This window comes from Anas platyrhynchos, chromosome 2, assembly GCF_047663525.1.
Source record: "Anas platyrhynchos isolate ZD024472 breed Pekin duck chromosome 2, IASCAAS_PekinDuck_T2T, whole genome shotgun sequence".
Lineage (NCBI taxonomy): Eukaryota > Metazoa > Chordata > Aves > Anseriformes > Anatidae > Anas > Anas platyrhynchos.
Genome location: NC_092588.1, coordinates 112,537,479 through 112,563,626, shown reverse-complemented (window position 1 = coordinate 112,563,626; position 26,148 = coordinate 112,537,479). Strand labels below are relative to the sequence as shown.

General features: G+C 40.5%; 3 protein-coding genes across 6 annotated transcripts; all 3 read right to left on the bottom strand.

The window, feature by feature from the left end:
• Positions 1–206: 206 nt before the first annotated feature.
• RBFA (ribosome binding factor A) lies at positions 207–11,413 on the bottom strand. Of its 2 annotated transcripts, none has more exons than XM_038174826.2 (7): positions 11,275–11,413; positions 10,956–10,998; positions 9,569–9,745; positions 7,287–7,399; positions 6,000–6,084; positions 2,689–2,759; positions 207–938 (listed from the first exon to the last, which is right to left on the bottom strand). In XM_038174826.2, the coding sequence occupies exons 2-7, from the start codon at positions 10,956–10,958 to the stop codon at positions 548–550; spliced, it is 840 nt and encodes a 279-aa protein (XP_038030754.1). In that variant the 5' UTR covers positions 10,959–10,998; positions 11,275–11,413; the 3' UTR covers positions 207–547. The 2 variants fall into 2 exon arrangements, with proteins under 2 accessions (XP_038030754.1, XP_038030753.2); XM_038174825.2 differs by having other exon boundaries at positions 11,279–11,412.
• Positions 11,414–12,581: 1,168 nt separating this feature from the next.
• LOC101803570 (probable 2-ketogluconate reductase) lies at positions 12,582–17,644 on the bottom strand. Of its 3 annotated transcripts, none has more exons than XM_027451184.3 (6): positions 17,484–17,644; positions 16,218–16,602; positions 15,107–15,278; positions 13,855–14,033; positions 13,186–13,282; positions 12,582–12,861 (listed from the first exon to the last, which is right to left on the bottom strand). In XM_027451184.3, exons 2-6 carry the CDS (start codon positions 16,597–16,599, stop codon positions 12,708–12,710), a joined length of 984 nt encoding a protein of 327 aa, XP_027306985.3. In that variant the 5' UTR covers positions 16,600–16,602; positions 17,484–17,644; the 3' UTR covers positions 12,582–12,707. The 3 variants fall into 3 exon arrangements, with proteins under 3 accessions (XP_027306985.3, XP_038030757.2, XP_071889450.1); XM_038174829.2 differs by lacking the exon at positions 17,484–17,644 and adding an exon at positions 17,371–17,394; XM_072033349.1 differs by lacking the exon at positions 17,484–17,644 and adding an exon at positions 16,699–17,044.
• A 1,203-nt stretch (positions 17,645–18,847) lies between these two features.
• On the bottom strand, positions 18,848–26,024 carry LOC110353026 (putative 2-hydroxyacid dehydrogenase SERP1888). The gene is given in 6 exon segments (XM_072033966.1): positions 18,848–19,925; positions 21,940–21,962; positions 21,964–22,179; positions 23,703–23,833; positions 23,836–24,028; positions 24,030–26,024. Coding segments are annotated over 6 exon segments (876 nt in total). The 5' UTR covers positions 24,135–26,024; the 3' UTR covers positions 18,848–19,717.
• Positions 26,025–26,148: the final 124 nt, after the last annotated feature.

The following is a 26,148-nucleotide window of genomic DNA, read 5'->3' as shown; positions in this document are numbered from 1 at the left end:
TCTTGTGGAGTAAGTGCCCCCATTAGTCTAGGATCCCTAGAGAACATCCTCTTTGGGTCTTCCTGTGCTGAAGGCTGCTCTTTGAACTCCACTATCAGTATTTCATTTCCCTCTTCCTTCCTGACCTGATCTTGAAATAGCAGGTATCATCACTTAGTGATTATTCTTATCCAGATTACTGAAAAAAATCAATCATTAAAATAAAATTTCTTCACGGAAGCAATAATTTTATTGGAAATAACACAGTTGCAAGAAGTTTTAGCATACAGTGTTGCACTATGCATGTTTTGTAATTAAAAACTGCTGTCTAGCTGGAATCACTACAACTGTCTCTGCTTTAAAGCTGCTTAACAGAACGTCACAAACACCATTTTAACTTTTCTTACACACCATCTTGTGCTAGCAAACCTCCATGTGTGGCAAACTTCTTTTTTGAAAGAGAAAGTGGTAAACAGGCTATACAAAAGTAATCCTTCAGTGTTTTAGTTAATTAATTAATTATGTTTACCATTGTCAACATCCATTTTAAACAGTGTCTTTTTCCACTTCATTTCAGTTTAACAGGAGGCTGACTTTGAGTTTCGCCATCACCTGCCTCCAATTCATTTACCCCTTCCTGTAATTCATCTTCTATCTCATAGTCTGAAATTGAATCATTGTTATCATCCAAATAATCAGCTTCGGATCTGTCCATTAAGTATTTCTGTGGTGTGATGTCATCATCAGGAGGATTCCTCATTTTTTTCTTTTTCATTTTCTTTTGAATCTTTGACAGCTGCTGCTCCTGTTTTTGTGTCCGGCAAATGCCTTCTGTATCTCTTGACACTTTCAGTCTTTTGTAGTCCATTATCTGCTTATTCAGCAATTCATGATCAATACCAAAAAGATTAGATCGCATGGGTGAATCAGAAGATTGAGTTGCTGAAGAGAATGATTCACTGTGAAAAGGAAAAAAAAAAATGTATTTTTCCCCCTGCATATAATTAAAGGAACAATACAAACTGGGACAACTTGAGGAATCTATAAATAAACTAGAGCTTTCAGTTTGACTTTATTAATGTCCTGTATTCAGCATTGTGCTCCTTATGTTAAGAAGGAAGCAGTACCACTGCGCTATGTGTGGACCGGCTACGTATAATCTTGTCAGCCTTTCAACAGATTCGGGGGTGGGTGGGGGCAAACAACTACATTACACATTAAAATTTCATTCCAGAGCGAGCACTAGATCTGGGAGCCCCTAGGAAGTTAGACCACTCCTAGCTTTTTCAAGAAGTTAAAAACAGCTGCCTGTGCCTAGTACCCATCAGACACACATAGCAATAACCATGTAGCACCTTAAGCTAGACAGAAGTATTCCCACAAGATACAAACAGAACAAGCTGTTAGGTGCCCTGTGGGGAAGTCTGTCACAAGCAATTTCCACTAAGAAGCAAGTTCTGATTTGCAACTGATAGTCTGAAAAGTCATTTCTACCAACAGACTACAGCACACAAGTGCAAGGCTCTTGGTTTCGAGAGCCTCCAGTTCACGTAATCATTATGCTAGTAGATCATCATCATTGTTCCTCAAGAGCCAAAAATCCCTCGTAGAAGAATGCTAAATTAAGTAACATTTTGTTGATTTAGAGAGACTGATCACTAAAATGTATGCAGGTATATCTAACGGAAGGTGTCCCTGCCCATGGCATGGAATTAGATCATCTTTAAGTTCCCTTCCAATCCAAAGCATTCTACGATTCAGTGATTCTATGTACAAGTGCAACAATCCAAACTTCTGCCAGAATAAAAGTGGACAAATGGAAGGCGAGCAATCTATTTATATTGGTAAATACAAGGCTTATATTCTCATAAGAAGACTAATAGCAAGAAACAAATATTACTGCTGTGAAGCTTTTTTTTAATGATTGCAGACACAGTGAATCTTGAATTCTAAGAAGTTCCAAAAATATTTCTCTCATAAAAGTTAAGATACTAATACCAGAATAAGTATTGGGTCTGCAAGTAAAAAGGTCTTATGACTGTGTTGCCTCAAGTACAGATGTTAAACACAGCTGATTTTTAACACCAGGTTCTGATATCACCTTATGGGTTAATTGCCTCCAAAAGCATATAAAGTATAGTGTTACAAAGGACAATTCAGTCATTTTTCAAGCTTAACAGAGGTCCACTTTTATAAAAAACCCTTTCTATATTTGCAAACCTGCAGCAAGGTACCTATGCACAAGAACCAAAGACAAAATAACCTATAAAAATGTGTCTGTAACTAAAATATGAAAGTAAACTAGAGCATATACAGTAAGAAATATTTTCTCTCAATTTTAATAAATGGGTGTGATGTTAACAAAGAAAGTTTAAATGACAAATTAAAACACCATATTCTACATTGAATTTCTGGGATGATTACTTTTTTTTTATCCTAGTTTTTTTTTTTTTTTTTCTGTTAATAAAAGGCCCCTAATTGGCAAGGTCTTCCATAAAGTCTCTTTTCTACCTTTTATTTCCTTGCATCATATTGCTGAACTCTGAGATAACAAAAATATACATATCTAATTAAAATATACTTTGTGTCATGCCAAGTAATACCCTATACAAATAATAAATAATACATAATACAAATAATAAATAAAATTTAAGCTGGTCAACAGAGATGAAAATGGACATCTGTAGCATTTTGATTCAAAAAACTCACCTGGAATCATTTTGAGATAGTACTTTTTCTTCTTCAGGTCCAAAATCAGCAATTGATAATAATTCCTCAACCTGTAAATACACAAAGAAAATAGATATTAAAAGCACTGTACTAAATTTACTTTGTTCATACCTCTACAAGAAACAAACACAAAACATTTTTTTCTACGTGTTAGAATACTTAGCAAAACCATTTCAAAATGCCCTTTTCCTCCATTTACATCTCACTACTGCAAAATATACGTTAGGGTATAATTCTTCACTGGCTGTAAAATGAAATTACATCACATCAGATCTTACGAACTTTTTAGTTTCCAACAGTGCCAGGAAACACTATCCTTCTTGCCTAGGAAGTTTGTGTCAAATAGTATAACTGAGCCATGGTTTACTATTCTTAACAAGTTTTTTTGCCTTATGTATATTCTGAACAGCTCGTTAGGGATTGTGTGATAGATGTAATTTTTTTTTTTCAGCCTTCCAAATCATTTTTCATAACATCCTTACACCAGGATTTTAGAGACATAGAATGGTTTGGGCTGGAAGGAACCTTAAAGATCATCTAATCCCAGCCCCTCTGCCATGGGCAGGGGAACCTTCCACTAGACCAGGCTGCTCAAAGCCACATCCAACCTGGTCCTAAACACTTTCTGGGAGGGGGCATCCACAACTTCTCTGGGCAACCTGCTCAACACCTTCTGAGTGAATAATTTCTTCCTTATATATAACATAAATCTCCCCTCTTTTACAGAATCACAGAATCACAGAATTTCTAGGTTGGAAGAGACCTCAAGATCATCGAGTCCAACCTCTGACCTAACACAAACAGTCCCCACTAAACCATATCCCTAAGCTCTTTAGTTTAAAGCCATTACTCTTTGTCCTATTGCTACACTCCCTGGCAGAGTCCCTCTCCAGTTTTCTTGTCACCCCATTTTAGGTACTTGAAGGCCACTATAAGGTGTCCCAAGAGCCTTCTTTTCTCCAGGCTGAACTACACCATCTCCCTCGGCCTGTTTCTTTTCCATTTCTGTAAGTTTTTATCCCTACTATAGGGAAGTTTCAAGTTCCCTTTTAACATCTAATCAGTAAATGCTAAAAATCTATTATATGCAGTAATGACAAAATTTTCACAATTAGGTACAGTTTATCTCATTCAAAATTTTTATTCCTACTTTACATTCCTTCCCTTCTAATTCAGGGTTTAATCCTTTTAACAAAAATTGAATAGGATGCTCCTTCTCTCCTGCAATGCTTAAAAATCAGTTTCAGCTACATTATTTCTAGTTATTGAATCTGTAGATTACATACATCTGACAGTCTTCAAAGTATGAAAATATAATCCAAGTGCTTTCTAGTGCCATTCACTGATAGGAGCTACATATGGAGGGTTTTTGCACATCTTGAGTGGTTAACTTTTTGGGTGCCTGTGCTTCAAACAACTTCAAGGTAAGGTGGTGCAAGGGTTTTTCATCTTCAGAAAGAGTAAGTGGTTGTTTAAAGAAGTTTGAGATACAGTGATTAGCAAAACAGGTTCCATAATAACCACCCTGAAAGGTACAGCCTGCAGGAATAGCTATTTGTAGCTCCATCTAGATATGTTAATAACACAGTGATTGTAAAGACAAAGCACTTCCATAATCACAGGTAGGTTGTGTAGAAATTCTTGTGATTAGGTGGAGAGTATGAACAAACATAAACAGCTTTCAGAAGTGTTTAGTTCATTTTTATTCTTGTGCTAATGTAGGTTAAAAAGATCTGCACTGTGGATCAGTACACTGGCATCAAAGTGTCAGAATTTTTCACCAAAACAAGTTCTAGCCATTTTACTGCATTATGCGTATGAAATCTTATTTCTTCCAGCTCTGCTAATATGCACCACATGAGCCCATAAGTAACTAAGAGAATTTACATATGATGGTCTCAATAGTAACACATCTAAGAATAAGGCACTTCAGGGCATAGAAATGCGAAAAACATACTCTTTTCAACTAATGTCCTTTAAATTCACATCAACAGCTTGAGGAGCCAATTTTGCACATAATTTCACTCAATAGTGTCACTCCTCTCTTCTAAAATTCTCACTTCATAGTCCTAGTAACAGTGAATTTCCAAATAACATTATTCTGAAACTATTTCCACACCATGATAGAAAATGAGTATTTGGAGAAACAAGCTGCTGGTATGTAAGGAATTCAGGTAGCTATTGTTTCACATTAGTAGAGTAAATTTAGTGAAGCCTTAGACCACAGCATGAGCTCTGCATCAGCTGAACCTGGTATGCAGTGGTGACTGAGCAACTGTGAATGGCATTGTGTGGGTACTGGGTGGTGCCAATGGGGAAAGGGGGGATGTGTTGGCCAAGGGCTGCACCAGATCAGAGCCTGCTGAGATAACAGAAGCCACCCTGCTGTGCAGTAACAGAAGTCATCCTGCCCTGCAACAAAGAACCACTATTCTGAAGGAACATAATGTATATGTGTTGAGAACTGATTGGACTATAGAGGACAAAAACAAAGATTGCACAGGTACAAGAACCCATGGAAAATTTTGAGCAGGGTCCGCCCTTAGAGGCACCCAGCTTCAGCTGATATGTAAGTACCATTAAATTATTGCTGTTTTAAGAGTTGACTCTCTGAGTGAATCTCAAGTGCCTGGTGAGACCCATTCTACTAGCAGAAAAAGGATCCCCCAACAAATAATAAAGGTAAGTTAAAAAGAAGGGAGAAAAATTAGTATGAGTGAGCTTAAATCCTCTTATGCAAAGACATGCCTTTCCCCAGAAACATTATAACAATTCACAAATGGAAAAGGGTTGGGGTAAAAAAAATAAAACTAAAAATCACTGATTAGATTCACAGACATTTTAAAAACGCATAGTATTTAAAATATGGAAGACAGCTCCTCAGACCTCATTTTATACATAATCAAGTATGCCAGACAATACCATATATTGGCTAACATGTATTATTCCTTAAAAATGTAATGTCATTTTTTAGGATTTATTTTTTAGCCTAATTAATTATCTTTCACAAGCTTCTCACTTCAGAAGTTTTAATAGTAGCCTCAAAAAAAGTTAATGAAGCAATGGCTACAAAGGTTCTTTTACATTGTATATAATCATCAATCTTACTAAAGATTCTTCACTAAAATACTTTGGAACATGAAGTACAAGTATAGACAAAGACCGATCTTTAATGTAGTAATTAATATATAGCTCTTGAGCAATCAGCTTTCTCAGTATTCCCAAACATTATGATACCTAGGTCCTACATTTGCATGATATTTGTATGTTGAGTCAAGGATTACAATTACCTTTTTTACAGCCGCAGCTTCTTTGTCTTTTACAAATACTATCGGGGGTACATTTCCTAAAATTTGCTGACTCATCAGGAGATACCTGCAAAAATACAACATTCATCAATATGAATAACAGTACAGCACTTCAAGGAAAGGTAAAACACATTAAATTAATTCCAACAGTACTACATGTTTAAGGATCCAGATAGCAAAACTTAACAGTCTGTCCAGTATCCATTGTGGTTAGTGCTAAGGCACTAAGTAACATCACTGCAAAATCCCAACTCTGAATGTGTAACATACAAAAACTATTAGTTGCAGATCCCTAAGTAGTGATGGTATTAGATTTGTCTCCTATATGCACAGCCTGGTTCAAGTCTTTCCAATCTTGTTTTGGCTTCCTCATCCCCACTGAAACAGTGAGAACAATGGTGGGATAGACCCCTCACAGCATGGCAAGACAATAGCACTACATGGTATCTGCAAGAGGGACTGACTGAGCTTCCTTTGTCTTCTTCCCAGCCAGCAACACTCCTTCTCAAAGTGCAGAAGCTATTGAGAGTAAAGGAGGCCATTGTGATGGAGCAGGAATTACAGGCCTAGGGAAACGGAGGAAAAAGAAATAGACCTACAATTTTGTTTCACTGACACTTTCCCCATGAGGTGAAATCCTGACCCTCCAACAGACTGGTTGGATAGCAGAGGGTTTAGCCATGCACAGAGGGAGACAGAAGTCTCCACGGTGTCCTGCAAACTCATTGGACCGTCCACCAGAAATGAGTGCACATATCATAATGCATGGTAACATTTTTTTGTTGTTTGTTTTGAGTATTGTGAAGGATTTCTGTAAAATCAGTCATCCCTTCTAGAGGTCCAATGTGTCTCTAGTGATCAGAATTGCACAATGAGCCTGTAAGGAGGTAACTGTTGTAACTGCCAATCCTCTTGTGCAGCATCACATTCTGACCTACTGTTAAGTACAGCATATTCAGGCCACCATCACTAGTACAATGAAGTGCTACTTTATCCAAACTCCTCTTTCTTTCTGCTCAGTTCAGTCCAACCCTATGAAAGCAGAGAAACCAAGCAAACCAGCTGCACTTCACTGGGAGAATTCACAGCTGCTCTAACACAGCCATCCATCCCTGTGAGGCTCATCACAGGAGATGCTCTGACTCCAAATGTATAAAATAAAAAAGCATTCCTAACAGGTCAGATTTAGACAGTCAGAAATACTCATTTGTTACTATAACACAGCTAGGAGTTTATGAAGCAGTCTAACTGTTCATCGCACAGCAGTACCGTATACGTGGAGCACTCTTCTGCAGTAAACTTTCAACATAACTTTCATTCTCTGTAATAGCAGCAGGATTCCAATACACACGACATGCTGAAAAGTTTGATGCCAGGGACACCTGTAAAAAGACAAACGTGACTTTAAAACTTTGTATCTATATACACACATACAAACTTCATACACAACAAAGCCTCTGGTTGATGAATAAACATGCAGTGACTCAAACTAGGTATCTAAATTCTGAAGAGAAGCTGTTCTTCCATCTCTGCTTCTAAGAACCAAAATTACATGTTGCCTTTACAGAGCTATGGTTTATGTTCAGTACCTGAAGAAGTTGTTTTTTTTTTTCATGCAATTCACTGCCCAGTCTCCATTCTAACTGAAATTAAATGCAGAAGTCTGTCAACACCTCCATGGTACTGACAGCGCTATATTTAGCCAATATGCGGGTACTACCATCTCAAAGGCTGTGGATGGGGTCTATCTAGACTTCAGAAAGGTTTTTGACACCGTTTCCCACAGCATTCTCCTCAAGAAACTGACTGGTCATGGCTTGGACTGGCATACACTTCGTTGAGTTAGAAACTGGCTGGGTAGCTTGGCCCAAAGAGTCGTGGTGAATGGAGTCAAATCCAGTTGGAGGCCGGTCACTAGTGGCATCCCCCAGGGCTCAGTACTGGGGCCCATTCTCTTCAATATCTTTATCGATCTAGATGAGAGGAGTGGACCCTCAGTAAGTTTACAGACACCAAGTTGGGCACGAGTGTTATCTTCTCAAGGGTAGGACGGCTCCGCAGAGGGATAGGCTGGACCAACAGCCTGAGACCAGCTGCATGAGGTTCAACAAGGCTAAGTGCTGGGTCCTGCACCTGGGGCCAACAACCCCATGCAATGCTGCAGGCTGGGGAAAGAGTGGCTGGAAGGCTGCTCAACAGAAAGGGACCTTGGGGTATTAGTTAATTGCTTGGTGATCATGAGCCAGCAGTGTGCTCAGGTGGCCAAGAAGGCTAACGTCATCCTGGCTTGTACCAGAAATAGTGTGGCCAGCAGGACTAGGCAAGTGATTGTCCCTCTGCCCTTGGCTCTGGTAAAGCCAACCTTGAACACTGTATTCAGCTTTGGGTCCTTCACTATGAGAAGGGCATTAAGGTGATGGCGTGTGTCCAGAAAACAGCAAAAAAGCTAGCAAGGCATCTAGAAAATGGGTCTTATGAGGAGCATCTGAAGGAACTGGGGTTGTTTAGCCTGTAGAAAAGGAGGCTCAGGGGAGACCTTATCACACTGTACAATTATCTTAAAAGAGGCTATAGCAAGGTGGGGATTGGGCTCTTCTCCCAAGCACCAAGTGACAAGAAGAAGGAAAATGTGCCATAAGGGTTAGATAAGCAATCCCTAAAGACCTACAGAGAAATATAGTCTGTAAGACAACGCACATATTGATACAAAAAATAAAATTACATGGGTGAAGTTAAAAAAAATTTTGATCATTTATTTGAAGACAGAATGAAATCAGCCAACAAAAAGATCCATTTCAATTGTAAATGACAAACATTCCGTCACAGATGCAGCTATGACATATTATTTTTTTTCCATGCTTGTAACCAAATAAGCTAAATCTGTCAAGCTTTTGAGCTTGACATTTGTATTATTTAATTTGGAAAGAACAGCAGACAGTGCAGAAAAAACTACTGACAGTAAACAAGAATGTGGAGAGTGACTTAGTTCCTGAATCACAGTTGTAACATCCTTTTTAAACATGTGAATTATAACAAAATGAGATACAGTTAGCTACAAATTCAAATTCTTCTTGAAACCTTGCTTGCCAATGCCATTGTCTTAGTCTTGACCTTTTTTGCTCTAAGCTCATGCCCCATTTAGGTCATAATTAAGCTGGTAAGGAACTCAGGGATGAATCAGCTCTCACACAGTTGCATAAAGACTCCTGGAAAGATACATCTATGTTGGTAAAAATCAGGGCCCTCCTTCTGAGAGGGCAATATAAATTGTACATGTATAAATAACAGGAATAAAATCATACCAGCAACACCATTTTTTAGTTGGCCTAAGTGGCATTAGCATTATACTGACAAAGGTCTACTAAATGAGGTGCAATAGTGGCAAAACTCTCCTCCCATGAAAGGTGAACTGAGGCGCATTTTGCTGTGCAGCAGCAATGCTGCAAAACTCTTCCTGCATGCATCACAGTACCTGGGGGCTCCAGCACACCACACCAGCCTCAAGTTGAAGTCACAGCAGCTCAACAGGAACTCTAGCTTTTTTCACTTGCCTTGCAGATTTCCAGCTTGAGGTCATAAAGTTCTTGATTAACTTCACCGGTACTCATCATCTCTGACACAGCTTTATGAATAAGGTTATTCAAGACTCTACAGCGTATGGTATCTTCTTTCCTAGTTTTTGTATGGTCACCTTTCACTACAGAGGTCAACTTGGTTGGCTCATACATCTTAAATCAAACAAACAAACAAACAGTTGTTAAAAACTTACATTAGGAAATTTTATATAGTTTTGTACCACTAAGTATAGTCTTAGAATGGCATTGTTGCAGATGTCATGGCTTTGTATAGGTCTTATTGATCAGATGTTTTGGTAAAGAGTATTTCTACTCAAAAAATCTTTGACCTTCATGTACTACAGTCAAAATTTCTTACTTTCCTGTTTTGTAGCTCAGTAAATCAGTTTTCTAAAATATAGCCGGTGTTAACTGAAAAACACTGATTGCTTGAAAAGCAAACATAATTTGTTTTCCAGGTAAGTTTCATGCACTCACTTTTTGCAACATGGTTTGCCTGCACAGAGAACTATGAGCACAATTTTAACTAGAAGTTAAAGAACTCCCAGCATATCTAGTAATTAAAGGCAATGAAGTCAGAGGCCTGTCATTCTGTGACGGGTACCACTATCTCCAGACTGCTGATCTGAATTTGCCTCCCACCAATAAGAATTGAAAGCAGTCCCAATCACTGATACCTCTAGCATGCACAATGTCATTTTCAGTATAGGAAAACTGGAGAAGATTTCCTGGATCATCAGACCTAGTTCCTTGAAATCACAGGCAACCACGTAACAGACACGTTCAAAAGGATCCACAGAACGTCTATTCCACATACTCCTACACTTCTTACAGGAGCAGACCACAATGCTGTACTTGACCTAAAAGCAACTTTTTTCCACTTGGCCACTGTTTCATGGTTCTTTTTGCTACCACCAAGTAGCAATACCACTTACATAAGAAATTGTTAGCTTTCTCTTGTAGTGTATCCTCTTATTTATGCTAAGCACAGGTTATATGCATCCAAGACTTGCTGAGAACCTTACTGGGAAATGATCTGGATTAAAACTAAGTGTGTATACGTAAGTATTAACCTGGACCAGTTTTTTGATACAGGCTCAAAACCACGAAGGGAAGTGCTGGGGCTTGTACAGGTTAAAAAAATGGCACAAAGGAAGAAATGGTCAAGGGAAGAGCTTGACAAACAGCCTCTCTCACAGCAATCCTAGCATATCACAGTAAAACTGGAGTGCTAGTTTTACGCATTAAATTCTGCTCTTTCTCCACCAGAAAATGCTTTTCCCAATGTTACAGGCAATGGAGGAATTATAAGCATGTTCTCCCTGGAAGAGGTGCACGCAGCGTTTTAAAAGCTTGTACTCACCATTTTAGACCCCAGGGCTGGGCTGTCATACCAAAACTTCTTTCTTTTGGAAAAAGGAAAAGCATACAGCTTTATCAGCTCAGAGGAATAACGGGTAGGTACCCTGTTTGAGTTTCCCACGTAATATTTATATATTAGGGTGACATGCAGCGATGCTTCTCGTCCACAGCAGAAGCTACACCAGGGGGGCAAGGCAGGGACAAGCACTAACATCCCCGCACCGTGGGACAACCACAACCGGCCTCACCCTCCCCGGTGCTCCCGCAAGCCCGGGCCGCGGATCCCCGTCCCCCCAGCCGGCAGCAGCGCAGCCCCGCACCTACTTCTTCTTGTGCAGCATTTTCTTCAGCAGGTTCCTGGAGCCGCAGGCAGGGGCCGAGCTGCGCAGCGCCCTGCAGCAGGGCAGCCCCACGGCGGCCAGCGCCGCCCGCCCGCTCCGCCACATGGCCGCCACAGCCGGCCCCGGCCTCCGAGCGCCTGCCCCCAGGGAGGCGAGGCGCCACACAGCCCCGCCTCGCTGAGGAGACCACGGCCTGCTGCTGGGCCGCGCTGTTTGGGCTGGGGGAGGGTTGGTTTTCGTCACAGGAGGCTGGGTTTGGGGTTTTTTGTGGTGGTGGCAGCGAGGGGGCTGCGGGTGCGCCGGGATCTGGGAGGGGACGCGGCCAAAACAGACTGACCGCAGGGATCTTCCGTGCCGCATCGCCTCACGCTCAGCAATAAAAGAAAGGAATTTGGGGCGCATTCAGAGTGATGCCATCTCTCTTCCCCAAAAAACTGTAGTATATGGTGAGCTGTCTTTGCTGAAGTGGCTGAAGACCTGCCTGCTGATGGGAAGAAGCGAATGAACTCCTTGGTTTGCTTCACTTCCACGCACAGCTTTTGCTTTTACCTAGTAAACTGTCTTGATCTCAACCCATGAGTCCTCTCACTTCTACCTTTATGATCCTCTTCCCCATCCTACCTAAGGAAAGAGAGTGAGCGGCTGTGTGGTGCTGCGCTGCCTGCCTGCCAGGGGTAAACCACAACAGCAATAAAGGAGTGACACAAGAAAAAATGAACCCACCAAAAGGTTTGATAGCAATGAAACATCACTTGGGAATGTGCCTGTGTGACATGGAAAATTCATGGAAAAAAATGGGAAAATTCAGACTCCTACCCTACAGCCAACCCCAAGCCCTGTGCAGACAATTCATGCACAGGCTCCATTATTTGCATAACTGAGTTATCTTAGAAGTGAAAACAAATGCGGTTGCTACATTGCTATAAGAAGGCTGTACCAGCAAAGGCCTTGCAAATTATTCTCCAAAGAAAGAATAGTTCCATTGCTGCTGGACTTTCAGGAGCAGTTGGTCTAAAATGCTGTCTGCAGTTTGCCGCAGTTTGCTGTAGGTCATGAGCGGCACCAAAATACAGGGCTACGTAATGACTAAAATGTCCTTTGGTTTAGCGTTACGTTGATCTGCCATTCTAAGAGGATGCAAACAGCATGAATCATACCAATTTAAGACTAGACTCTTGAGTTTCTCACTGAAGTTCATGACAAAATATGGAAGTTTTTCGCACAGAATCACTTTTTGTTATTTCAATAAATTAAAACCACTAAACCCATAAATTAAAACCATCTAATTAAAATCATACTTCTACATTTATTCTGTACAACATATATAGGCTAATTACATGAAACATTATCAAATTACTGTTTCCTCACACTGGGATAAACACTATTGATGTTAACATTAAATGCAAGCCACTTTACAGTAATACTTCATAAGGGATAGGACGATTTGTAAGAGCTGCTTGTATGCTTTCAGTCATGTTTTCCATCATAACGAGGCGTGTCTTTTTGGTGGCACTTCCAATGTGAGGAGTTATTAAAACATTCTCCATTTTTAACAAAGGGTGATCCCTGGGAAAAGAAAAGAAATGCTGAGGTATTCAATCAGAGAGCGTGCTTCTTCAGCACCTGCTGAAGATGCTTAAAATAGTAATTAAAAACTAATTGTATGACTTTAGTGTACTAAGAGTTCAAACTGATACCTGGCTTTTTATTTAATAAATCTTCCAAATGAGTCAGCATGGATTTTGTTCGGCTGCTACAGAAGGACTGGGGACATCATTTCAATAGGACTAGTGCACGTGCATTATGTACAGGATTACTAACAAGATTATGTAATTTCTCACATGCCCATAAACTTGTATGCACACACATTACCTTAATTACATGCCCTACCTTGGTAAAGGTTCAGGATATGTCACATCCAGAGCAGCTGCCTTAATAACCTTGTTTTGAAGGGCTTCCACCAAATCATCCTGATCTACAACCAGACCTAGGTTACAGTAAGAAAGATACTCTCATTTTTGTATTCCACACAGTTCTTTCACCATCTTTTTTGGCATGATGGTTAAGCAAATTGTAGAGCTAGTGATGTTTACAAAGCAGAAATAGCAGCAGAGGGTGCTCAACCAGAAGGAGGAAGCTTGGGTACACACATCAGAGTTGGACAATTGGGAATTTTAAAAGGCAGGATGTAGCAGCATAAAATAAAGCACAGCACCAGGCTTCAGAGTGAGCTTTGCCACCTACATCTATGTTAGGAAGCACACTGCATTAAGTAGAGAAGAAAATAAAACGCTTAAGTAAGACGTTATATAAATACACACGGGCTTCTGACACTCCAAACTCAGTCACATTTTAGAGACGTACTTACTCATTATGGAAATGTTTAAATATTTTGCTGAGATATGACCATGGGCTAAATAATCTAGTAATCAGAAATTTAATTGAAAATTTCAGAGTAACAGTCTCTTTATTGGAGTTGGGTTTTCCCAGGTCTTTCGATATAAAAACTTAATAAAATTACATTATGGTTCACTGGCAGTTATATATACTGTACCCTACCTCTGCTGATGTTAATGAGAGTAGCTGTGGGTTTCATCAGCTGTAGTTCCCTCTTCCCAATCAGTTTGTGTGTCTGAGGTGTCAGGTTCACAGCTAGCATCACAAAATCTGACTGCTGGAGCAAATCATCTATCTTCTTACAGTAGATGGCTCCAACAGCATTTTCTTCTTCCTTGTTTCTGGGAGGGGAGGGAAGGGAGGAGGAGAAAATTAAAGTCTAATCGTAAGCAATAAGTTGTAGGAAAAGTTCAAATCAGCATTAGAGAAAATGCTTCTTCATTTTTTCATTAAGAAGCAGCTAGCTAATCATCTGACTGAAATTCAATAAGGAAAAATTTTAAGCTCTGTTTCCCACAATATCAAGTGCACTACACAAATGTGTGCAGTACTATACCCATGGGAGGAAAGTAAGAAATGCACATAAATGCAATGAATAAATAATAAAATAAATGCACTTATATCACAGCTTCTGGATGTAAGAATTGGTTCTTTTCCGACCCAAATGCAAAACTGATGTCTGACATGAATTCCCTTCCCTGTGAAAAGTAACTCATCTGAAAATTGCTGAGGAAACAGATGAGGCAGGGCAGGGCAATTTTCAGAAATCTGTGTCACCAGCACTCTGCTTCCTATGAGTACCAGCACTGTCTCACTGAAACTACCTACTGAGATGCTGGATCAGCCAGCATTTTGATCCATATCAGGATAAATCAGGGCGTGCATTGCCTTGCTCCCACCAGGTTCCCACAGAAGTAAATGAGGCACGGTATGTGGGAGCGGGCCCTGACAAACAGGTACACAGAAAGGCACGTGTGTTTCATACCGAAGACAGCCAAAGGGCTGGCAAGTCCAGTTCTCGTGGCCAGCTGATTCTAAAAGGATGACTGAGGTGTTTCTACCTGCATCCCTGCTACATGTACGTCACAGCAGCTCCCTGGTTTGGTTTCAGCCCAGCCCACTCACCATGAACCTGCCTGATGGCTTGGACTTTTGGATGAACCTGGCCATGGTCTCTGTGCTGAACACCTGGGCCCTGGCCAGAGAGGCCTCTGCCCTGCTGGCCATGTTATCACTTAGGGAGCAGCTCCCCTCGCTGCTTCCCAACACCTACAATATTCAACAGTAATGCAGAGAACACATCATCCTATCCTAACACGTGGGGCATACGAGATTAATTTGTCAGTGAAAGCTACGAATAATGTTCAAAAGCAGTGACAAAGTAGACTTTTCATGGAGCTGTAACTGTTTTTACCTCTGTTTCCTGTTGTGGTACAAAATTTTCATTTCAAAGGCTTTGGCTCTCTCAGCCACTTTGTAGCCAATGGTGCCCATTCCAATGATCCCTAGAGTAGCTCCAGAAACCTCAGCCCCCAGCCAGTTGGCAGGGAAATATTCAGTGTCAGGGGAAACCGCCATTTGATAGCCTTAGGGGAAAGAAAAAAAAAAGGGAAAATGTCATGTAAAGAATTGTACGGCTCCTGGCATCTGGTTACTTTTTATCATAACACAACACAGAAACAGAGGAACAATAACATAATGCTATTGTGTTTCTGGACAAGACTCAAAAAATGCTGCACTGGCAACACAATTTCTTACATTGATTCCTTGCTTGGCATATAAGTGTATCCAGACTCTTTTTGGAAGACATGGAAAGGAAGGCCAAAGCAGCAACCTCGTTTTGATGTACAACACCAAACCTACTCATAATCTTTGTCTGCAGTACAAATTATTGTTCAATTAAAATGCACCTCAGCAATACAGCTTCCTACTCATGGTAGTTCATCACCAGCATTAATGTAACTGAAAGTGCCACAGATATCACCTATGCTGTAGGCACTGAATAGTGTAATTGATGAAATACATGTTGTAGTACCATCAAAAGACTTTCAGCGAAGCCAAAATATGTTTCCCAGCCATCTTACAGAAACACCATAGCTCACAGGGAGAAGAAATACAGCGCACGGTGGACAAATTTCTGGACAGTTTGTTCATAATGACTCAAATTGGTATCAGCTTGGCAAAGACAGGCTTCAGGGTTCCTTGCAAATAACTTTGTTTATTAAAACTTGAAAAGCAAGACTGCAGTGAACATGTAGAATGAGTAAGTGGCTATGGACTGAAGGAGAAGAAGCCTGAACTTAGGGCCATCTGGAAAAATTAATGTATCTACCTTGATAATAAATCTGTTCAGAAATTGAATGCACCATGTGCAAGTTCTCATCAGCACGACAGATTAACATCTCCATCTTCGTATTTTTCTGTGTTTCTACTATTAAACTTACCTTCACAGCAGCACACACTTTCTAATTCCATGTTTTGAACAGCCAGCTTTTCTTTAAAAAGGCTGAAAGTATTTCAATTACCTTCCACAAGTCTCCTGGAGGATGCCAGCATCAAAGCCATCCCCAAGTCTGCAGTGTCAGTGGAAACAATAAATGGAGTGTTAGACACTTTCACACCATAGCGGGAGAGGAGGTTCAGGTCCAAATGGTCTATTCCCACTCCAGAGCTTGCAACTATCTTCAAGTTAGGTAGGCTCTGGAGTAATTCTTCATTAATAACTGGTTTGTGATACCACATATAAATAGCTCTGATCTTTTTGCCGAGAATTTTCTTGTTTTCATTATATTCTTTCATGGTGATGAGACAAAAATGTTCCTTCAGTAATTCAGCATGATCTTCATATACTCCATGCTTCTCTCCTATACAGTCAATTAGCACACAAGGCAGCTTCTGATCCTCCATGCTCTACAAAAACAAGAAACCAAGAGTACATCTCCTTAAGTGAGTCATACCTTTTTTAAAAATAGGAATCAGCTGGCTCTATTACACGCCTTTTCTTACTTGATGATAGAGTTGGCTAAAGACAGTCACTCCCACATGCAGAACTTCTGCGTTCAATTTTTATGCAGCTTTGTTAATAAGACAAGAACACATTATTGTTTCTAGCATACCAGCCAGGCTAACACTTGACCAAAAGAGCTACTGTTCAATGTTCAGTCCATTCAGAGGCCAGCATCTTGATAATTTACGAATGTGGCCATAAGAGTTCAAAACTATCTTTTAGCCACCAAGTTCTGCTTTCAATTTCCATTTATGCAGTCACGTTGATTAGAAAGCATGAATGAGATTATGTCAGGAAAAACCTTGTTGAATAAAACCACTACAATTTGTTAACTACGGACTCTGGAGTTAGCAATTTACTTCCTCAGTGTAAGATTGCCCTTTTTTCCCCCCTCAAATCTCCTTCAGTATCCTGACACCTCTGCTCGGAGGGATGAGCACCCTCCTTCTCCCCCCAGCCCTGCAGCCGCTGCAGCACGCATTTCACGGCTCTTTCAGCAAGCAGGGTGGGCTGAGCCCTGCATGAAGCCCCCTCTGCGGACTCTCGCCGCCTTCCCGAGGAGCCTGCAGGTGGAGCTGAAGACGAGAGCATGCCCGAAGGGCAGCCCAGCGCCTGGCAGGACTCGCCCTGGCCCTGTGGGACGCCCCCAGCCAGGCCGGCTCCCCTCTCACCGGGGGCCGCTCGGCCCCGCTGAGGCAGCGCCGGGCTCGGGGCCGCCCTGAGGCGCCTGAGGCGGGGCGGCCGCCGCCGGGCCCCGGCGGGCCGGAGCCCCCACAGCGCTCACCTCCGCCGCTCGCCGCCGCCGCTGCCGGGGAGAATCGGGGCTGTGGGGAAGGAGGAGGAGCGGGAGGAGGTGCTGTCCCCTGGGAGAGGTGTCTGGGAGGAGGTCAGGCTGCCCGTGGCCTCGGCTGCTGCCTTCAGACCGTGTACATATATATATTGGGTTTTTCAGAAGCGTGCTGCTTTTGTGCTGTTGATACTTCCAGAATAAAGAAGGTTTTGCGTTAATGTCGTGTTTGCTTTCCTTTCATCCATACCCTCTTTGAGTAGGAGGCATGGTCCTGTTCCTCTGGTGGGTCATAAAGCTACGTGCGCTTGAGTTACCGCTGCGTGAGGAGTCTGTGACCGGCAGACACCAGTGACGGATCTCACTGCAAGCACGGAGAATACTCCCGGTGCTCCTCTGAGATGTAAGGAGCCGGGACAGGCCAAGAGTGGTTGTTCATGGCAGCTGTCACCCCTGTTACAGGCAGTCCTGCGTCTATCCCAGATGAGAAATGTGTAAATGTTTTCCTGTCATGGTGACTTGCACCATAAATCACAGGTAATGGAGGCTGCTGAGTACTGCTTCAGTATTTTGTTCACTAAATACATGCTGGTGTGATTCCCCCTAATATAAAGGCGACGAGCAGCCACTCAAGGATGGACCTGACCTGTGTGATGAGAGCAGCTCAGGAGCCAGAAATCCCTGCTTCTGCCTGGGGCCAGGGGATATCTTTTCTTTCCAAGCTGAGAAATAACTCACTCGCAAACTTCTGGGCTTACTTGAGCACTGCAACACTCTGAGATGGTGCAATCGTATACAATTGTATCTCCTCCAATTCTACCAAACACATTTGGATATGCTGAACAGAGAAGCAATCAAGTTCAACACAAGGTCCTCTGTAAAATAACCAAGAAGAGATAAAGGATAATAAAAAATTGTAATAATTATACAAAATTATACAAAGCCATAAACTGTTATACTCTTGATGACTTCGGAGTACATTTGTTCACATGGATTTCAAGTTTGCACAGTTAGACTTTAAACTAAAAATTCATTAACTAGCAAGACGGAGTTAAAGCGTATTAACTGGATTCCTAGTATAAGTGGGTTTTTTGATCTTTCAAAAGACAAAAAAAAAAAAAAAAAAAAAAGGCAATAAACACTTAATGCTTACACATTCCATGTTCCACATCAACCTCTTGCAAGTCTGCTGATGAGGCATAATAGGTGATCTTTTAACTTATTGCTTATGCAAGGATGCCTGAGATCAAAGGACCATTGTAAAGCAGAAGACACAAGTTTGCTCTAGCTATAAGTCTAGGAAAAAAGTCTACCAAATTTTAGTACTGAAGGTAAAAAAAAAAAAAGGGGGGGGGGGGGAACATTTCAAAGTACACTACAATAGTTACCCCTTTATATATCAAATCAAATCAACAAATTTGGATCAACAAAATGAAAACACAATTAGCCAAAGAATAACCAAACAATAATAGTCAAAGCGATGTTACTGTTTTTTAAGCAAAAATCCAGGATTTATGCGTCAAATGTTGAGAAAGTGCCTCCATGAGGCACCATGCTGGTAGACACTCCCAAAGCCTCTGGGCCCAAGATATGTGTAGTACTTCAGCTTTGTATTGGGGAAACAAGCCTGTGGGGAGCGAAAATTTGGGACAATACAGCAGGTCTAAGAAGGAGTGATGATTCAGGCCACTTCCACACATTCATGGTATGTTACATCTTCAGATAAAAGAATTGAGAGAAACACCGATGTAGTTTTAAAGAGTGATTTTGTGGAGTGGTTTACTGCTCCCCTGGCACACAAGTTCCTTCCTGTTGTTTCCTGGCGCCTACACTTCCCTTTGGCCTGTTATCAGTCCCAGCATCTGGGCTGCCTCCCATTCTTATTCAAAGCACTTTCATAGAAAAGCCAGGAGTGTAGGGGCTGTCTCTGCCAGACCCCTGCCTCTGGGCATCTGGTGATTCTGGGCAAGTGATATCCAAAGCTGCAGCCCCAAAAAAACAGTCTGCAGAACTACCACCTGCACCTCTTGGTCAACTATGGCACTTAATTTGTAATAACAGTCTGTCTGATTGCTATTTTCAGGTAAGAATCTGAGACGGAAAACAGAGTAGAAAGGGAGAGGAAGAAATTTTCACCATGTCTGATCTGCCTGCAGTACATGCACCAGCTGTGTGGTTCACGCAGTGCGGTGCTACATGCACCACAGCAGGAGCTGGCTCATGTTTTGTACTCAGGCCAGTGAACTGTTCTTAATATTACCTTGGCTGATGTTAATGAGAGTAACTGTGGGTTTCATCAGGTTAATCTCTCCTTTCCCAATCAGCTTGTGTGTCTGAGGTGTCAGACTCACTACCACCATTGCAAAATTTGCCTGCTGGATCAAATCAACTATCTTTTTACAGTAAATGGCACCAACATCCTGCTGTTCCTGCTCTTTCCTGATGGGGAAATAAGGGATCACACTGCAACACCTACAGCCTGATTATCTCATCCATGAAACAAACCGGTGGCAGATTAAAGTGTGTTTAGTGTCAGCTGGCTGTTTAGGCCCTTATTCTGCAAGGTAGCAAGTCCTACTGCAGGGGATGGATTGCACGCTTGCCTCTCAGCCACTGTGGTGCAGGATCCATTGGCTTATTTTAGTGTCTGTAAGCGGACTGAAGCTAAGCACTGCGAAGCATGTCAGCACATGGTCTGTTCTCCAGGATCCTCTGTTGGAAAGGCGCACCTCACAGGATGCAGTAATCACTCAAAACAGAGTTGTCACGTTCACAAGAATTCAACCATGGGACCTCTGAGTGTGCTGGTGGTCCTCATCCTGTTGCCATCATCCAGCAAGCCTGTCATTCAGTGATGAGAGGAATCAGAAAGAAAATGCTTTGGCAATTTATGATGGGCCCTGGCTGCTCCGGGACTTTCATGAAATAAAGCGTTCAACACAAAACATTACCAAACTAGACAGAGATTTTTAATTTGAACTTTTCACAGTAAAAAAGGGTACTTGCCATTTCTGCTGTTCATTGTAAACTTAGCTGCCTGGACTTTGGGAACTAAGGAAGCAATGATAGGAGACCGCATGTACAGTATTTTGCTCCTGATTGCAAGAGAATGACTTCGAATTATCTCACCCCTAATCTAGAAATACAGAAAGAAGTAACATGAAGTGTCGCTTAGGACCATGTGTCTCCTACCACATCCATTTTGTTGTTTTCTTTCAGTGTCTGGGTCAACAAACAGTGAATAAGCGGGAAAAGAACAGACTGGAATTACCCCAGTTTTGTAGCACTCAGAATGCATCTTGCTTCAGCACACAACCTGGAAATGTACTTTAAAATACGTAGTTTTCTTTTGTTGCACTGTGCACTGATAATTCACCATTACACTCTTAGGTGAATATCAAGGAGCAAAACATATTAAACAGAGGAAGATATTGAAGACTAGCAGGAAAAAAATAATAATTTGTGCTTTATTTTTTCTTTATGGTTTATAAATTCTGAAAGATCACTTTATAAATTCTCAAGAACTGAAGGAGGGAGTTTTCTAGCATTTTTTTTCCTATGTGGGTTTGCTCAGTTGTTATAATTTCTGAAGTAACAGTAATTTCAAATATGGCTAGAGATTTCCAGACTTATGGCTAGAGATTTCCATCCTTGTGGTTTGGCTAGAGCTAGCTAGAGCAGCAACACTTCTGCTGCAGTCTATGTATGGCAAAAATCACTCAAAGACAGTGGTACTAGTACTGCAGCTTCTCCCTTCAACCGGGGAGGAGTAAAGCTGTCTCAGGGTAAGTCATGGTCTATAGCAGTAAATATTTACTCTTCTTCTTGGCTTCACCCAGCCTGATTGCAGATGTCTTAAGTTGTACATGGGAAGCTTTTTCGCCTTTATATCAGAGCCCCCTGCCAAATCTCTAACTAAGCTCAGATTCCCAGACATGCAATTTAAAAGGGGCAAGTAATAAAGAGTGAAATCCAGTTAAATATTTGGCAAAGTTCATACGGACTTGAAGAGAAACAAGGTTTTCTCAAGATCAGCAATCATTTAATCAGTCCTCAGATTTTCCTAAGTATTCCCTTTCTAATTTTTCAGTCACTCAGAATTTCAGCAAGATCAATCCTGAACTTTGACATAGGGGAAAAAAATAAACAAATGGCAGAGTTATATGTCACTATGGTAAAACATAAGAATAAAAAAGGTATAAGGCTTGATTTTCCTTTTTCTGCTCACTTCTCCAGGAAACCATGGAAATTCTAACATTAAAGCTAAATTAAATTCTCAAGTGTTGTTTAATCACCAAATGATGCAAACACAAGACTGTTTTGATGCAACCATTCTTTTCTTTTCTTGTAATCCTGGCCCTATTCTTTCATTCCTTGCTGTGCTGACATAATTCCTTGAAATGGAAGTACAGGCTATCTAAAAGGCAATTTCTGCTGTAATTAGGGTCTTCACCTCTGTGTCCTGTTGTGGCACAAAAATCTTCATTTCAAATGCTTTGGATCTCTGTGCAATCTTACACCCAATGCTGCCTGTGTCAATGATTGCTAGAGTAGCCCCAGTAACTTGAACTCCTAGAAAATAAGCTTCACAGTGAACTTCAGTAAACTTGAAGTACACAAAAACCATTCTAATATGAAAAATGAATGGGGTCCTACACAGAGGAACAAGAAAAAGTAGTCTATGCTTGAGGTGCTACTACAACACACATGTTTAACATTCACAAACACAGTTTTAAATAGCAATGCTTTTTGTAATCTCCTAGGTTATTCCCTAATATATCATCTTTCCCTGTCAAGTGTGTGATGTTCCCCACTAGTTCTCACCATACAACAAAATGCCTTTTGATGTAATCTCCCCTAAAAATCCCTTTAGTGCTTTAGACTCAGAAGAATATTGACCTGTTCTGCATCAGTACTCAAAACAATTATTGCCAATAACACTGCAGAGGTTGGAAATGTTATGGGGAGAATAACACCAGATGTTGGTCATGCTATTTAGAATAAGAGCAGGTTTCCTGTTCATCTCTGCCACTCTTCTTTGACAGGGAAATGTGACTTCTTTAAAAATCACTTCTCAGTAATTTCCACAGATTATCTGTTAAACCTGCAAAATTGTGTATGGTTACACAAACAGAAAATAAACTTACATGCACAAAGAAACAGTTTATTAGCCTGATACTAAGGTGAAAGGCTTCTGATGTTTCAGTCTTACAACACTGCCAGTTCTTCTAAAACATAAGCAAAATATTATTAAAGTGAAATATATATAATATATATATGAAAGTGATATATATATACATATATACACACATATATACATATATGCCACAGGATAAAAACTCAGTCATGCCAGAGCAGAGAAATGCTGCCAGCAATAGTTTATGGAGATGGAAACAAGTCATTAATCTCCCCTTTAATCTGTCTCCTTCTTCTGAGGTAGAAAAAGATCTGGGGGGAGACACGTATCACTCCTTTGAGTTTCTATGAATCCTGTGGTAGAGGAGGCAGGTAAATTTAACAGGATAAATCTGAAGGATCCATTCCTGAAGCAGAAGACATTCTAACCAAGCCAAGGATATGTCTATCTGGGAAAACAGCAATTAAAAAAAAAAAAATGAATAAATAAATAAATGAAACTGGAAAGGATGCTACTAGCAGAAACTGGAGCAGCATGCCTTGTCAGTCCCTGATGCCCCTTAAATTACTCAATTCCAGCCTCTAAGATCAAGCCCTGTCCACAAATGACAAAGTCATATTTGAGTACACCATGATAAGATTCTGCTCAATTATTTTCAACCCAGGCTGGTGATCTGTGAAAAATGAACCTCTTTGATTTTATTTATACCTGGTTGAAATATGTGTTTGTGTATAAAGTAACAATTTTGATATATTTATGATATATAAAATATAGGAAAGTGCTGGAGTTGCCATCCTTGGAGGTATTTAGCGCATGTGACACTTAGGCACGTGGTTTAGTGGTGGATTTGGTAGTGTGAGGTGATGGTTGGACTTGATCTCGTGTGTGTTTTCCAACCTAAATGATTCTGTGATATTAAAATACAAATTATTCTATTTGCTAACCCAACATACTTATTTTTTATGTTTTATTGCACTATGAATATCTCCAGATAAACAACTCCATTAAAGTCAAATTAATGGTATGTAAATCTTGTATGATTTCTAGAAGCTACAAAAGAACTGAAATGTTACCTTCTAGCAGTTACGTCTTCTAGCAGATGTCATCAACAAAGCCATCCCTGTATCTGCTGTGCTGCTAGAAACAGCACATGGAGCATTAGCCATTTTCACTTCAAAACAACCTACAAGTTTCAGATCCAGGTGATCCATCCTACTTTCAAATTTGCAATCACTTTCAAGTTTGGCAGGCTTTGGTGGAAGTCTTGGTCAATGACTGGTTTGTGCCACCACAATTAGATTGCGTGGACCTTTTTACTCAAACGCTTTCTGTCTTCAATAAATTTCTTCACAGTAATGAGGTAGAATTGTTTTTTTTTTTTCAGAAACTCCATGTGGCCATGCAAGTATCCCAGGTATTCCACCAATTTCATTTACCAAAAGTCCAGATAGCACTCCGCCTTCCATAATCTGCACAAAGAAGAAAGACATAGTATCAGGAGAATTGCACATAATTATTTCCAGACATTTTAAAGAATCATCATTTTCTTGTCCTGTTTCATGACAACTGTGACAAGAGATCTTATAAACCACTTATTTGAATAGAGAGGTAAATGAGCCAAGAAAAGAAATCACCCCTTTTAGTATACCATCAATTATATGCAACTGAGACAGGGAACAAGATAAAGGATGTTGATTCTGTAGGTCTTAGCTAGCACAATTGTATGTTGTATAATTGTATGTAAAAGACTGTATGCATAGATAATAGAACCAGCAAGAACTGGCTTGACTGCTGAAGTCTGTCAAAGAAAGGAAAGGTCAGGAGTTTAGCAGCAAGGAAGACTTCTGGCCTTCATCAGAAGACTGACAGAGTACGCTGGAGGACCACCCAAGGACTCCAGTATGCATGCGAATAGGAGCGGGAACCTATGTTAATGAATCTTCGGAGATGAATATGCAAGAGACTTACAGGAAATGAGTTGAATATGTATTTGTCCCACTGGCACACTGCCAGTAACCCCTAGTGTGTGTGTGTGTTAGGCAGAGCGATTCCTCCCACACCCAGCACCCTAATGAAGAATACCTGCTTCATAAGTAGTTATTGAGTTTTCACTGTGTCACAACAAACAAGCAAAATGAACAAAACAAAATAAAAAACAACACCCCAGTATTCACATAGTGAAGTCTGAACAAGTTCTGTCCCTTAGGGGCTGTAAAGTTTTATATCGCTATCACCAGGGTCAAAACATGCAATTATTTCTGATTAATTACTGAGTTTCAGACCATAAGTATTCTGGTGTACAAATCTCCTTTCCTACCCTGAGATCATAAATTACTCTGTCTAAATATCTTACATTGAACCAAATCTTAAAATTCCTGAAAATAAATTCATTTCCTGAAAATAAATTGCATAGATTTGTCATGAACTTTGTGCTACAGGTTAATTTTTAAATGTTTTATTGCAGAGACTTTTGCAGCCTCCTGTCCTGAAGAGACACCAGTGACTTCTTAACTGCAGCGCTTTCTCTTGAGGCGATCAGAAATTAACAATATAATAGTTGCTTAAGCAAGCATTTTCAAACAAGGATTTAAGCACTTGAATTATTTTTTTTTTCCCCTTCAGGAATCAGAGACCACCTGTTTAAGGGTTCAAGGCAGTCTGGGAATAGACGGCTGTTTAAAAAAAAATAGACCTTTTACAGTCACCATTGATTTTCCATAGCAATTCAGTAAAGAGCTGGCGGTGGGGAGAGGGCAGGGCAGTGTTCAAGGTCTGAAAACCTTGGAATCCCCTATAGCAATGCTGACTGCTGCCTTGTTAGCAGTATTTCACTATTTGCATGTGAATGTCTTGCTCTTAGCTTGTCTAAAGTTACTGTGCTAAATCTTCATTTTACCATCACATCAAGAAGCCTGACTGTATTCCAGAATAACGAAGAGTCTTCATGGTTGTATGGAGGTTACAAATATTTTACTGCATTTTCTAATTGTATTGCTTGCTGATAGGAAGGCAAATGCAAGAAAAAAAAGCCTTTGGCTGGAAGTTAGCCCTGATCACAAATTTTGCTTTAGGCTGTGCCCTCATCCAGTTGATTTCACTGCTAGAACTACCACTGTTTCATGCTCAACAAAGCAAAAAAACAAACACATAATTGCTGTCTGCAGAGAGGAACTAAATTTACTGTGAGGATCCTGTCAGGTAAATCAAAGATATTTTTTCAATGTTTGTCTTCACTTTGATTTGACATGTAGGTGAGGCAGAGTTCTTCTTATAGTAGAAAACCTTAGGACTAAAATAATTTCAAAGGAGTTTGCTTTGTTGAGAGTTTTGACATCCAAATAGAATACTGAAATATTGGCTAAAAAGATTTTTGGGATATGGTAACTTTTCTGTAGGGCATTAATGCTCAATTCACCTTAAATATATTTGAGAGTTTCATGCTAACTGCTCAATGCACTTGCTTATCATTATTGTACTTGCAAGTACTAGGAACAGCACATGGATATTAATTGAAATAATTAAGAT

Bases quoted from the DNA above. Each gene is read 5' to 3' on its own strand.
- RBFA (XM_038174825.2), bottom strand. From the start codon at position 11,400: ATGTGGCGGAGCGGGCGGGCGGCGCTGGCCGCCGTGGGGCTGCCCTGC. The intron at 9,746-10,955 runs GTGAGTACAAGC...GTTTGATTTAAG, and splicing joins CAGCCCTGGGGTCTAAAATG to ATGTATGAGCCAACCAAGTT. The intron at 939-2,688 runs GTGAGTTTTTTG...TCCTTTTCACAG, and splicing joins CTATCTCAAAATGATTCCAG to TGAATCATTCTCTTCAGCAA.
- LOC101803570 (XM_027451184.3), bottom strand. From the start codon at position 16,599: ATGGAGGATCAGAAGCTGCCTTGTGTGCTAATTGACTGTATAGGAGAG. The intron at 15,279-16,217 runs GTAATTGAAATA...CTTTCCCCTAAG, and splicing joins CTCCAGGAGACTTGTGGAAG to GCTATCAAATGGCGGTTTCC. The intron at 14,034-15,106 runs GTAAAAACAGTT...CTCCCCTCCCAG, and splicing joins TACCACAACAGGAAACAGAG to AAACAAGGAAGAAGAAAATG.